This window comes from Abrus precatorius, unplaced genomic scaffold (genome assembly GCF_003935025.1).
Source record: "Abrus precatorius isolate BTA unplaced genomic scaffold, Abrus_2018 Scaffold11, whole genome shotgun sequence".
NCBI classification, from domain to species: domain Eukaryota; kingdom Viridiplantae; phylum Streptophyta; class Magnoliopsida; order Fabales; family Fabaceae; genus Abrus; species Abrus precatorius.
Genome location: NW_020874303.1, coordinates 25,071,934 through 25,084,641, shown reverse-complemented (window position 1 = coordinate 25,084,641; position 12,708 = coordinate 25,071,934). Strand labels below are relative to the sequence as shown.

Sequence of the window (12,708 nt, the reverse complement as noted above, 5' to 3'; positions counted from 1 at the left end):
AAATTTTGGAGAAGTGCTGTAATTTAACCGGGGAAAGATTGCATTTGCAAGCTTAAAACCAAAGTACTTTATTATCCTAAAAATGAAGCAGAAAACAAAAACAGACATGGGTAGTGAGAGAGCGCCGAGAGATGGAGAAGCGTATGATGAGTAGATGAGCGCATGTGGCACGCCATACCTCCCATGCAGATAACAGCATCATTCTATGCTTTGCGTTTGCAATAGACAAGGAAGTGGGGCCATTACCTATCTACTTGGGACAAACTATAAAATATACACAAGGAAGGGCATTGGCATCGTAATCTACCTGCGAGAGAAAGCATTATGTAGGCATAGGTTATGAGGTTTCATCATTTCATTTTCTTTCACCATTTTTCACTCAAAACTGTAGCCTAAAGTTAGGCAAGTTCCAGTAGTTTTGCGTTCTTGCCTCCCCTCACGTCAAGATGAAGTAAGAAAAGACCCACTCTTATTTTTGGTGTGCATTGCCTACTCGGTAATTGTATCCAGATATTATCTAAAGTGTAACTAATTAAATTCTTTTTTTATATTTAATTAAAGTGTAAATCAAAATTATAATTGATGATATAACGATTCTGAAAAATCTTATATTCAGCGTTGGATTAACCATCATTAATGTAAAATATATCTAACGAAAATTGTTATTAAATATAGAGTTAAAACAAGTGTTTGTATATTATAATACATCATTTGAAAAAGGTTTATATATTGATAATTTTTTTATAGATAAAAATTAACAAAGATAATCTTAGTATTTGAAAAATTGGCCGTTAATAAACAAGTTTTTATTATATAATTTATAAATTATTGTTTAGTTGCTTAGAATAGTGAGACTTAAATGAGTGTCTGCCTGCCTGTCAGGCACATAAAAATGAAAATCAGTCAAAAGTTGGTATGAAAGTTTTTTTATAAAACACCTAACTCTTTTATTTTTGTCAATTAAATACCAAAGTCTTAAAATCTATTCATATAATATTTGAAGTGGATTTAGACAAACGAGTCCACTTTCTGCGTGGTATTGTGAGTCTTACCCAAAGACTTTCCTTTTTGGTCAAACCCGAAGAGATTGTTTGATTATGGCCTAAAAGTCCTTTGGGCCCTCTCAGTATTCTTTTGTTCAAATTGCAGCAAAAACCATTAACTCCCAAGTACTTGAGATAAGGCCAGGAACCCAAATAGGGACTAAGTCCATGTCCAGGAGAAGAAGAAAAAGGCCTTAATCCTAAACAAGAAGAAATTTCAAGCGGGCCCGTAATGACCCAAAAACAGAAGAAAAGGTTGTTGATTGGCTAAAGAACTTGTGGCTATGTGGCACCTACGTGGCCTTGGCACCTTATCCAGCATTTGTTGTGTTGACAGTTGTGGTGGCCGTTCAACTGGACACCATCATTTACATCTCTCTATCCACTCATTCTCAAACTCACAATTTTCATCATCAACAAGTGTTTGTATAATCATGGCATCCTCAACTCTATCCCCTGCAACCCCTTCCCAGGTATTCAAAAACATGTTTTTAACTCTTTCTTTTCTCTATAATGCCTAGCTACTTTTGAGTTTTGAGTGAACTGTGTTTTGTCATTTCAGCTATGCTCCGGAAAGAGTGCGATTTTCTGTCCCTCACAGGCACTTGCTGTGAAACCAATAAGGACCCAAACGATGGGTAAGGCCAAGGGAATGAGAATTGCATGCCAAGCCACTAGCATTCCTGCTGATCGAGTCCCAGACATGGGGAAAAGACAGACCATGAATTTGCTTCTTCTTGGAGCTATTTCACTCCCTACTGCTGCAATGCTTGTTCCCTATGCCTCCTTCTTTGTCCCTCCTGGGTTGGTGTCTTCTTTCTCCCATTCTTCTTCTTCTCCATTCTTGTTTTGGGAATTGAACTAGTATTTTAACCTGTTTGTGAATTGGGTTTTGTTTAGAAGCTCGTGTGTAAGTATTAAACAACATTAATTCACTTGTTTTTTTCTTTTGGGGTAGGGTGGTGGCGGGAGTGAATTATTATTGTTGATCCTATATTGACTTGTTCAATTGTGGGAATTGGCTTATATTTTTAATCAAATCCAGTATAGGTTTAGGATCTTCTCTATTTTTAGTAGACCTCTTGTCCTTCGATGTTTTCATTTATATACTAACATTTCAATAAACAAAAGGATATAATCAGCTTTACCTTATAACAAGGGTTTCCTAACAGAAGCTGGAAATTTTATTTGTAATGATAAGAATATTTTAGATTAAAATCACTAAAATAAAAGTGACAATAAACATATGAGAGTGACACTAAACACTCCCATACTTCAGGCTAATTCTTATATCTTAATTTTGGTTATAACTATAATGATTTTTATAGTGAGAGGGAAAGAAACCATACATTTTTAAATTTGCACATTCCTAGTAGCATCGGGGGAGGAGTATCGAATTGATTGTTTCTTACTGTTAGGAAATTGGCCTTAATTCTGAAGTTTTGCTTCTTCGTCACATTAGCTTAAAGCTATGCTTTGCACACAAACTATCAGTATCGGTTGATTCAAAGGTGTACATAGAATGTATTAGAAAAAAGGTGTACATATAAAATTGCTACAAGGGCAATAAAATCTATCATATTGCTCATTTCCTACACCATTTACTTTTAGCATCCAAAAATTTGATAATTAACTGTTGACCTGCCAATGTGCTGTTTATTATGATTATTCAATTCCAGATTCTTCTTCTACCCATATCATTAACCTGAATAGGAAAAACATTTCAGGTCAGGTTCTACAACTGGTGGTACCGTTGCCAAGGATGCCGTGGGAAATGATGTAGTTGCAGAGGAATGGCTCAAGACTCATGGGCCCGGGGACCGGACTCTTGCACAAGGATTGAAGGTAAGTGTACATCTGTTTAGTGTTAGTGTTCTCATAGATATATTCAACAAGTTGCAAATGCTTTGCATTTAATATTGAAAGCAATAGCATCCTGGACTCGGCTTCAATAAGGCTTTGTTTTCCAATTCTTATACCAATTTTATTTTACTACACTAAACCATTTCATTCAGTGACGTATAAACAGAAATTTAAATTGTAATTCTAGCTGTAGAAACCTAAGGTTTGGCCTTGTAGAAGTGAAAATGATTTCCTTCTCATCTTCTAACCAAAATGATTACTTTTAGTTTTCATAGTTCCATAATTTGAATCCCACCCTCCTTTCTTACAGGGAGATCCTACCTACCTTGTGGTGGAGAAAGACCGAACACTTGCAACATATGCGATTAACGCCGTGTGCACCCACCTCGGCTGCGTTGTGCCGTGGAATCAAGCCGAGAACAAGTTCATTTGCCCTTGCCACGGATCTCAGTACAATGACCAGGGAAGAGTTGTGAGAGGACCTGCCCCATTGGTAAGCAAATTGGAAAACCTCGTCTTTTGAGAAATTTGTTTAGCTGCAGGTATTTTGACTTAGAAGGATTGTATGATTAGTTTCTTTACGACCCTATAGAGTTTAAATTTCAATCTTTGCTTCATTTATCTGTTGCTCGCATAGTAATGAATATTTTTATTCTTGTTGGGCAGTCTCTGGCATTGGCACATTGTGATATAGATGATGGGAAGGTAGTGTTTGTTCCTTGGGTTGAAACAGACTTCAGAACAGGTGATGCTCCATGGTGGGCTTAGACTTCCGAAAGCCGTCCTTCTACTGTCATATATATATATATTTAAATCTGAACTTCAAACAATCTGTTTTGTATCAATGCATAAACACTTAATGGATATTTTTTTAGTAGTAATCAAATTAATATTTTGTGAATCGAATTTGGTATAACATGAAAAGGAATCTGATCAGGTTACTTGTTTTCCTTGTAATTTTTCACTATCACCTTAGCTTTATTGCTTTTTTTTTTTCTTCATTTAATGCAAGAGATAGTATTGGCAAGCATACTAACCTTTCATTTTAATAATAAAGAGGGAGATTGTCGTATCCGCGTGGATTGATAAATAAATTGATAATTTTTATTATCTTAATTAAAATACTTACTAACAATCATTAACAATTATAAAGATGTTTGTAGATAATAATTTTGTGAAATTTAGATTATGAAATTGATTAAAATACAAAAATAAACATTAGGGTTTAAATTACAAGAATTTAAAATTGAGATTAAACTTCATCACTCATCTTCCTTTATATTTTAATGATAAAATATATAGAAAATATTTTATAGAAGCATATGTAATTTCTCAATATTTATATATATTAATTCTTCAAATAAAAGATTTTTAAAAGAATTTTTTGAATAATAATTTTTCATTTATTCAATAAATAATTTAGCATTAAAGACAAGAGTTAAAAAATAATCGATATATTAAAATATATTCTTAATATTACAACATATTTAGTGAATTTTATTTAATTCGATTTTAATTATTATTTTTCAATTAAATATTATATCTTAAATTAAAATATTACCAATTAAAATAAAAATAGAATCAATCATTAAAATAGAATGAAATTAACCACAAACTTTTATAGAAATGAATATATATATATACATATATATATATATATATATATATAATTTAATATTTTATAGTATCTATTACAACTAAAGAAAAAAAAAACAGTTTCTCAATATCTTTTTGTTTGATTTTTTTTAAAAAAAATTAATGAATTCTCGTTCAAACAAAAAAGTCTTACTTAAGTTAAAAAGATATTATCGTTCAAATATATTTTTTGCTAAAACAAAAGTTTTACTTGAGTGAAAATGGATAATAGTCATTACTTTTAATCTCATTTACCTTTCATTTTTATTAAATTCTTATAAATTAAGAAATTTAATAAAAAGAAATTAAGAAAAATTCAAAATTTGCTAAGTAAAAAAATTTAAAATTTAAATAAAATTTATATTATAATTTGTTGTTGACAAAAGGCTCTGGTCTCAAAGCTGTTGTAATTCAAAATTATGTATTGAGAGAACCACTTTGTCAAAGCACTCCATGAATGCTCTAAGTGTTTTTCTTTTTTTCTAACAAATGTTAACCAATGCTAGAGATGTTAAAGGATGGAGGCGGCTTGTAGCGAATTGTAAACTGAATCGCTTGGTAAACGTCGCAAACGAATCAATAAACGAGGAGGGTAATTTAGTAAACCAGCTGAGGGCTGGCCCTCGAAGTGAAGTAGAAAATATTATGCATAATAAAGCGTCATCCTCTGTGTACAAACCAACTTGGATTGTAAAGATATCTAAGTGTTCCCTGGGGTCAGATGTTCTATCATACTTCTCTAGTGTTAGACCTCTCCAGTTTTTGAGTAATTTGGCTTCCAGAATAAGCTGGATAAAAAGGCTTCAACTTGAAGTATTGTCCCGTTCAATAGGGTTTTATCTTGTTGGCATACTCTTGGTTTTTCCTGTAGGGCCGAGGACTCTCCCTGCTCTTGAGCAAAGGGCGAAGTTTGAGAAGGTATGTAAATTCTGATTTCCTCCCTCAAATTGGCATTCTTCTTTCTTAATAACGACAGCTCGATAGCACCTCTTTCTCTCAACCTTTACATTTTCATCATTTCAGGGATCGGTTAGTTAAGTGTAACATCCTCTTGCTATCGAGAGGTTCCTCTTTGCTGATTTTGTCATTCCTTGAGAATATCCTTCTTCTGCAAGATGGGATGATGTCCTCCTAGATACTGTGAATCTTCCTTTTTCTAGTGTAGGAGGTTTTGGGAGAACGAAATGTTGGAAGTAATATGAAGTGTGAAGAAGAAGTTTCACATTGAATGAGAATTGACAAATGAACATCTAAATTCACTTACATAATACATTTTATAAGATTTCGAATTTGATTTGGTGAAAATCCATTTGCTTGATTCTTGCTTGGTCTATTGTTAAAGATATCCTCAATGTTTCCAACTCCTTTCATAACCCAACAGTAATCCATAAAAATCCTAGAATTTGGAGGTGGGGGATGATGTGTTCTATCATGCACTATGCTAAGTTTGGTGAATTGATGCTTATTATTATTATTATTAGGTTTCCAATTTGAGAAATTTGTGTTTAATTATACTTAGACTTCATAATTTTATTAATTATATCAACAAATACTGAGACAAATTAAGTTTTTAACACTTACTCCAACTCACTCCATGTTAAACTTTAAAAGCACAATCTAAAAGTATATTTGATTACTGTTTTGAAAATAATTTTATATTATAAAAAATATATTCTAGTACAAATTTGTATTAAAATTTATTTTTAAAATTAAAAAACTGTTTTCAAAACAGTAATCAAACACACACTAATTCCTTTTTTTTTTGTCCTTTTTAACCTTACTTTTATTACCATTTGAGAGTTATAAAATAAAAATTATAACTTGATACTTTTAAATATATTTTGCTTCTCTGTACTTATTTATCTATTTATATATGATATAAAATTTCTTATGAAAATTGTTACATGATGTTTTAAATCTTTTTATTCTATTCAAATTATTTCAATCTGTTACCTCATTTTACTTTCTTTGGCTTGATTGTTCTACTAATTTTTATATTTTAATTTATATATAAGTTTAGCTTCTCTAATTTTAAGTATTTATATTTGTTTTTTTATAGTTTTTGAATTATTAAAATTAAATTTTCATTCTAAAATAAATTCAATAAGTAATAAAAATGTATGATTCATTGATTTATATAGATTAATAAAAAATATTAAAAGTTTAAATAAACATAAAAACAAAAACAAAAAAAGTGGCTTTGGATTGCACATTTTGGGCTTTTTTTTTTTTCTATTAATTACCATTGTTTAATAATTATTTTTATACACCTTCATTAATATAGTAGAATGCTTAAATCCAATCAATAATTAGTTTTATTTAGAATTGTTAAAATGCGACAATCAAGTTGGGCTGACTTGTTTAAGTTTGCTAAATGATAGAGTTTAAGATTTAAATATTAGGTTCTAATTAGTTTAAGAATTTTTGCCTTGACAAATTCATTTTTTTTTTATTATGATTGTCAAATTCCATTAACTCAGTATGAAATCGAAGTTCAAGCTGGACTTGAATTTTTATTTCAAAACTTGAATTAAAAATATACTTTTTTTACCTTAACTGATCAGACTCAAAGTAAGAAATGGACGACTCGGATATATATATTATATTAAAATAAAAAATAATTTGATATTTTTATGTTAATAAATTAAAAGCATTAAATGAAAAATATTAAAAAAATCTTATTCACTTTTATAGAAACTATTTATAATTTTAAATTATTTTAATAAATTATATGAATAAGATGATAAAGAGGTTTTTATTGAATAAGAACTCATTAAATAAATATTTAATAAAATTATTTGCCTAAATATTTAATTATTTTTTTCTGTGTCACTTTAAAATTTTGACTAAAGAACGAAAATGAGTTTAATGTTCTCGTTTTTTTAATTTAAATTACCATATGATTTATTGTTCGGTATTTTTTTTATCTTTTTATTAATTAATTATTTTTTATTTTAACTTAAGAATATGTTTAATAAAAAATATTATATTAAATATAAAAAATGAAAGATAAGAAAAAAAATCTTAAGAAAAATGATAGATAAATACAAATACCTTGCATGTTTGATGAGTTTATTTTGAAAGTACGGGGACCAATCCATTTGCCCATATAATTTCAAAAAATAAATAAATTATTTTAAGGGATAAAAATAATAATTTTGGGTCACTCGTCAACTGTCCTTTTTGTTATAAAATAGGAATAAAACAATTTATATGTATAAATCTATGATATATATGTTTATGAGTAGTTGATATATAATATTATTATTATTAATCACGGCGTAGACACGCTAGCACCAGCAAATCCGTTGGTAGATATAGAGATATATAGACGGAACGAAAGAGTAGCTGCCTCTCTGACGGCGGATTCAACGCAAATCGTGTGAACACACACAAATCACCAACGGTTGGATTCATATTGTGTGAAAGGACAATTTGTTATGATTATCCACGTAAGGATAATATACAAAGCACAACCGTAGAAACATATTTTTTGTTTATTATTAAAAATTTAAATAAAAATTATTAAGTAAAAAATAAAATTTACCCAATCCTTATAATTTTAATTGATAATAATAAAAAAAATTTGAAAGTGTGGCGCTATCAGTCATTTCACTTTTATCTGTTTCATCTTTGACTACAGCTTTCCACTAGCAACGCCAACGGCCACGCGATTAATAAATCTAAGATTCTGGTTCCCCCTTCCTTTCAGCCATTTTCCCCCTTCTTCTTCTCTGCTCCGCTTGGCCACCTTGCAGTAATATACTCCTAAATCCTAATATAGTAAGTTCTCCCTCACTTCAATATTTTCTTCTTCCTCCACTCAATTCAGTTTTGAATGCTATGCTGCGTCCCTTCATTTTTCCTTAACAAATGCATATTTATATTTTTGTGTTGTGAACATTCCAACAATATTAAGAATCATTTAACATTCTTTATTTTTTTTATCTCTCTTTTCGGGCTGTTACCTTGCATAAAGAATTTTTGTATGTTGGCTTATTCATCGATCATCGCTTAAGTTGGAACAGTAGCATTAGCTGTAAATTGCCAAATGCCAACGCTTGAGAAGATTATTTATTGTTAGTTTCAACGACTGCCCTGTGCAGAAATTATAATATACTGATGAATATTGAGAAATGGTGTGCGGTGGTCTTATTCTTAAACCTTAATGATCTCATAAAAGAAACACATGCTTTGACTTTAACTACTACAATTTGTAGATCAGTAGATGTTATTCCTTACAGTGTTGCTACTATTACAAAGGCTTCGTAATTTTGTTAAATAATATTTATTCAAATGAATAAGATTTTATTATTGGTTAAAAAACAGACATTATATTTTTTAACATCTTTAATATATTAAATACCCAATATTTTATTTTTAATTTTTTAATCATTATTGCAAAGATAAATTCCCAACTTTTATAAATGCAGGCAATTTTTTTTTTCTTTCGGGGGTGATTAGAATTATTTGAGTGGCACACGGCACGAAAAGGATTTAAAAAATAATAGAAGTGCCCAAGTGTGGCTTCGTATGGTTACAAATCGTTAAATAGATTATGTATAGTTGTACACATTGAAGCCTTCTATATGTTGCTCTGTTATCTACTTTCTTGTAGAATTTGATTAAAAAGAAGCATCCACCGTAAGCATGTTCAACAGTGAGCTTCCACGAGTTGAGGTTTGTGCCAGGATCTATTACTACTCTAGCTTAGAAAAATAAACTAAATTATACTTAAATTTTCATTTTTTTGGAATTGAATAGGGAAAATATGCTGCAGTTGTGGTCTGCTGGCTTCTTGGCATAGGATGTCTTTTGTCATGGAACAGTATGTTGACAATAGAAGATTACTACATGGAATTGTTTCCGGTAAGTCATGTATATTTTTCATGCACTTTTCTATTTGACCTCATTCAAATGGTGTGGTTGTTTGAGACCCTTTTTTCAATCTATTATCTTATTCTTAGATGTTGTAATTGCTTTATAATAGAATTCACTTGGTATAAAAATAGTCTTAATTTATTTTCTCCTTGTGCAGAAATACCACCCCTCTAGGGTGCTCACTCTTGTATATCAGCCATTTGCTGTTGGAACACTTGCAATACTGGCTTATAATGAGGCAAAACTCAATACAAGAATGAGGATTCTGTTTGGATATATTCTTTTTTTCATAAGCACTTTGTTGGTGTTAATTGTAAGTCCAATCTGCTTGTTTGTGAACACTGAATCCTGTAGGATGGTTTTGATTTTATTTTTCCTACCATTCAGTTGAATTTAGCAACATCTGGTAAAGGAGGACTTGGACTTTTCATTGGTATATGTGCAATTAGTGGTGCTTTTGGAGTTGCAGATGCTCATGCTCAAGCAGGATTGGTAGGAGACCTGTCCTACATGCAACCAGAATTCATTCAGGTCAGCATCAGTGACATAATCAGCATGAAATTATTAAGGATACATTCAGCTTATGAATTTATTCAATGTGTTTTTTGTTTTGTTGTAGTCTTTCCTTACTGGTTTGGCAGCATCCGGTGCATTAACCTCTGCTTTGAGGTTAATCACAAAGGCAGCATTTGAGAATTCTAAGGATGGTCTTCGCAAGGGAGCAAGTAGGTTCAACAACTTCTTGTTTGTTTTTCTTATTTCTAAATTGATTATGCTTATGTGGTTTATTGAAGATCAATAGTTGTTATACAATTGCTTCCTCTATCATTGCTTACGTTTCCCTCACTCCCAATACTATTTTGTTATTGATCACTTGCTATTCTGTACTGTCTTTGCAGTTCTATTCTTTGCCATATCAACATTTTTTGAGCTTCTTTGTGTTCTTCTCTATGCATATATTTTTCCTAAACTACCAATTGTGAAGTACTACCGCTCAAAGGCAGCATCAGAAGGATCCAAAACTGTTTCAGCTGACCTTGCAGCTGGTGGCATTCGGACACTACCTGGAGGAGTACTGTTTCTTTGGTCTCTTTTACTTTCCATTGATTCCCAAAACTTTTTCGTTGTTCAAGATTCAGCTCATGGGATAAGGATTTTTTTTCAGGACAGTGAATATACAAAGGAACCTGAGAGAAAAGGAAACAAGCAATTGTTATTGGAAAACATCGATTATGCACTTGATATGTCCCTAATCTATGTGTTAACACTCTCTATTTTCCCCGGTTTCCTGTCAGAAGATACTGGATCACATAGTTTGGGCACTTGGTATGTTCATTATAACACAACTTGTTTTCTTTCCATGTTCTAGCTTCTCTACATGCACAAGCTCATCCATCCAATTTCCTATTCCATTATGACTAGACACAAAACTATAGGCCAAGATATGTATTTTGTGATTATTAGATGCACCACTGTAATGTAACGGTTGATATGTCCAATAATTGTTTCAGGTATGCTCTCGTTTTAATTGCAATGTATAATGTGTGGGATCTGATAGGAAGATACATTCCAGTCTTGAAATTCTTGAAGTTGGAGTCCCGAAAGTTGATCACAGTAGCAATTCTTAGTCGTTTTTTACTTGTTCCAGCATTTTATTTCACTGCAAAGTATGGTGATCAAGGTTGGATGATAATGTTAACGTCCTTCTTGGGACTATCCAATGGTTACCTCACTGTGTGTGTTCTAACAGCTGCACCAAAAGGTTACAAGGTGAGTCTATTAAGTGATAAATATAGCCAGAAGACTTCAGTGTCTTAGTGTCTTAGAATTCAAGTTGAGAAACACATTAATTTTGTGTTTGACTTTTTGTAGGGTCCAGAACAAAATGCCTTGGGAAACCTATTGGTTTTGTTTCTTGTTGGAGGGATTTTTGCTGGGGTCACACTTGATTGGCTGTGGTTAATTGGTAAAGGGTGGTGAGATCTCACTTGGGCAGAGTAAAGGTTCTGAGGCAAAAGAATGAAGTGTTACATGGTTTAAAGAATGTTCTTTTGCTACTTCAAAATAATGAATGGTTAATTAATGAAAACTTGTGAACTTCAGCGTTTAAAATTGAATTTAAACTTTTAAAATAATAAATTTATATATTTTTTTGGAAAAATTTACTATTTTTAAACCTTTTAACTTGGTTCTAAAATTCCTAGTTAATTTTAGTTTATCGTTTGTTGTAATCTAACATTTGATAAAAAGTAGTTTTCTCATAGGGAGCCCCCGCATCCAACATCTGATGAAATGACATTCTCTCTGTTCTTTTGGCATATTTAAATTTGATCTACATTTTGGGCCGGATATATAGCCTCAAATCTATTTTTCGTCGATAAGTATAATTTCCAGCGTTTGCAAACCAATTCATTCCACAAAAAAAAAAAAAAGGAAAAATAAAACTTAATAAGTGAAATATAAGAAAATATCTCTTATTGTTAACTTATAAAAAAAATATGGAAGTTACAACAATATACCAATTTTTGGAATTGCCATTTTTGTTCTATCAAAGATGAATTGTTTTTTGGACCAAGAAAAATGATGAATTTTTTTCGTTTATGTTAATGATATCCATCATTGATTGCTTACAATTGATTTTTGAAAAGATAAAGTGAAAGTCAAAAAAATTTAGGACTTGTTTGTTCTGTTTTTTAATTTTTAAAAATTATATTTTAAAAAATTATTTTTTGAAAAACTAAAAAAAAAACTTATGTAGACTTTTTTATTTAAATAATACCTTTTTAAAAATAGAATTTTTTAAAACTAATTTTGTGTTTTTTTTAAGTCAACGACAATATTGTCTATGTATAAATGATAATAAATTATTATTATTATTTTAATATATTATCGTTCTAGTATATTTAATATTATACCAAAAATTACATATATTAAAATTATATATATATATATCAAAATGAAACGATAATAAATTATTATTTTAATATATTATCGTGATATATTATATAATAATCGTATTTTTTATTATTATTTTAAAAATCTATCTCTCAAACCATCTTATACTTATTTTTTATTTTAACAAGATAACCATAACTACTGTCTTGGGATGGAAACAGTGTGATTAGTTCGGCGAAAAAAATGGGATATTTGAAATCTGGATCAATTCTAATACGAATTGAGCAAATACTAGAATTTATAACATGAATTAAGGTGGGCCAATTAGCATTTAAATAACTTAGAAACAAATAGTACCGGTTATATCCCCAATCATCATGGTAATAATCCT

General features: G+C 30.5%; 2 protein-coding genes across 4 annotated transcripts; both read left to right on the top strand.

The window, feature by feature from the left end:
* Nucleotides 1-1,378: 1,378 nt before the first annotated feature.
* On the top strand, nt 1,379-3,976 carry LOC113854039 (cytochrome b6-f complex iron-sulfur subunit, chloroplastic). Of its 2 annotated transcripts, none has more exons than XM_027484856.1 (5): nt 1,379-1,516; nt 1,606-1,847; nt 2,771-2,888; nt 3,217-3,399; nt 3,573-3,976. In XM_027484856.1, exons 1-5 carry the CDS (start codon nt 1,478-1,480, stop codon nt 3,672-3,674), a joined length of 684 nt encoding a protein of 227 aa, XP_027340657.1. In that variant the 5' UTR covers nt 1,379-1,477; the 3' UTR covers nt 3,675-3,976. The 2 variants fall into 2 exon arrangements, with proteins under 2 accessions (XP_027340657.1, XP_027340658.1); XM_027484857.1 differs by having other exon boundaries at nt 1,396-1,553; nt 1,588-1,847; nt 3,573-3,868.
* Nucleotides 3,977-8,206: 4,230 nt separating this feature from the next.
* Nucleotides 8,207-11,767, top strand: LOC113855258 (equilibrative nucleotide transporter 3-like). Of its 2 annotated transcripts, none has more exons than XM_027486817.1 (9): nt 8,207-9,221; nt 9,306-9,410; nt 9,580-9,735; nt 9,810-9,953; nt 10,042-10,147; nt 10,322-10,494; nt 10,588-10,748; nt 10,934-11,192; nt 11,295-11,767. In XM_027486817.1, exons 1-9 carry the CDS (start codon nt 9,192-9,194, stop codon nt 11,400-11,402), a joined length of 1,242 nt encoding a protein of 413 aa, XP_027342618.1. In that variant the 5' UTR covers nt 8,207-9,191; the 3' UTR covers nt 11,403-11,767. The 2 variants fall into 2 exon arrangements, with proteins under 2 accessions (XP_027342618.1, XP_027342619.1); XM_027486818.1 differs by having other exon boundaries at nt 9,095-9,221; nt 10,322-10,499; nt 10,593-10,748; nt 11,295-11,413.
* The last annotated feature ends 941 nt before the right edge of the window (nt 11,768-12,708 follow it).

Bases quoted from the DNA above. Each gene is read 5' to 3' on its own strand.
- LOC113854039 (XM_027484856.1), top strand. From the start codon at position 1,478: ATGGCATCCTCAACTCTATCCCCTGCAACCCCTTCCCAG. The intron at 1,517-1,605 runs GTATTCAAAAAC...TTGTCATTTCAG, and splicing joins CCCCTGCAACCCCTTCCCAG to CTATGCTCCGGAAAGAGTGC. The intron at 1,848-2,770 runs GTTGGTGTCTTC...AAAACATTTCAG, and splicing joins TCCTTCTTTGTCCCTCCTGG to GTCAGGTTCTACAACTGGTG.
- LOC113855258 (XM_027486817.1), top strand. From the start codon at position 9,192: ATGTTCAACAGTGAGCTTCCACGAGTTGAG. The intron at 9,411-9,579 runs GTAAGTCATGTA...CTCCTTGTGCAG, and splicing joins ACTACATGGAATTGTTTCCG to AAATACCACCCCTCTAGGGT. The intron at 10,495-10,587 runs GTACTGTTTCTT...ATTTTTTTTCAG, and splicing joins TTCGGACACTACCTGGAGGA to GACAGTGAATATACAAAGGA.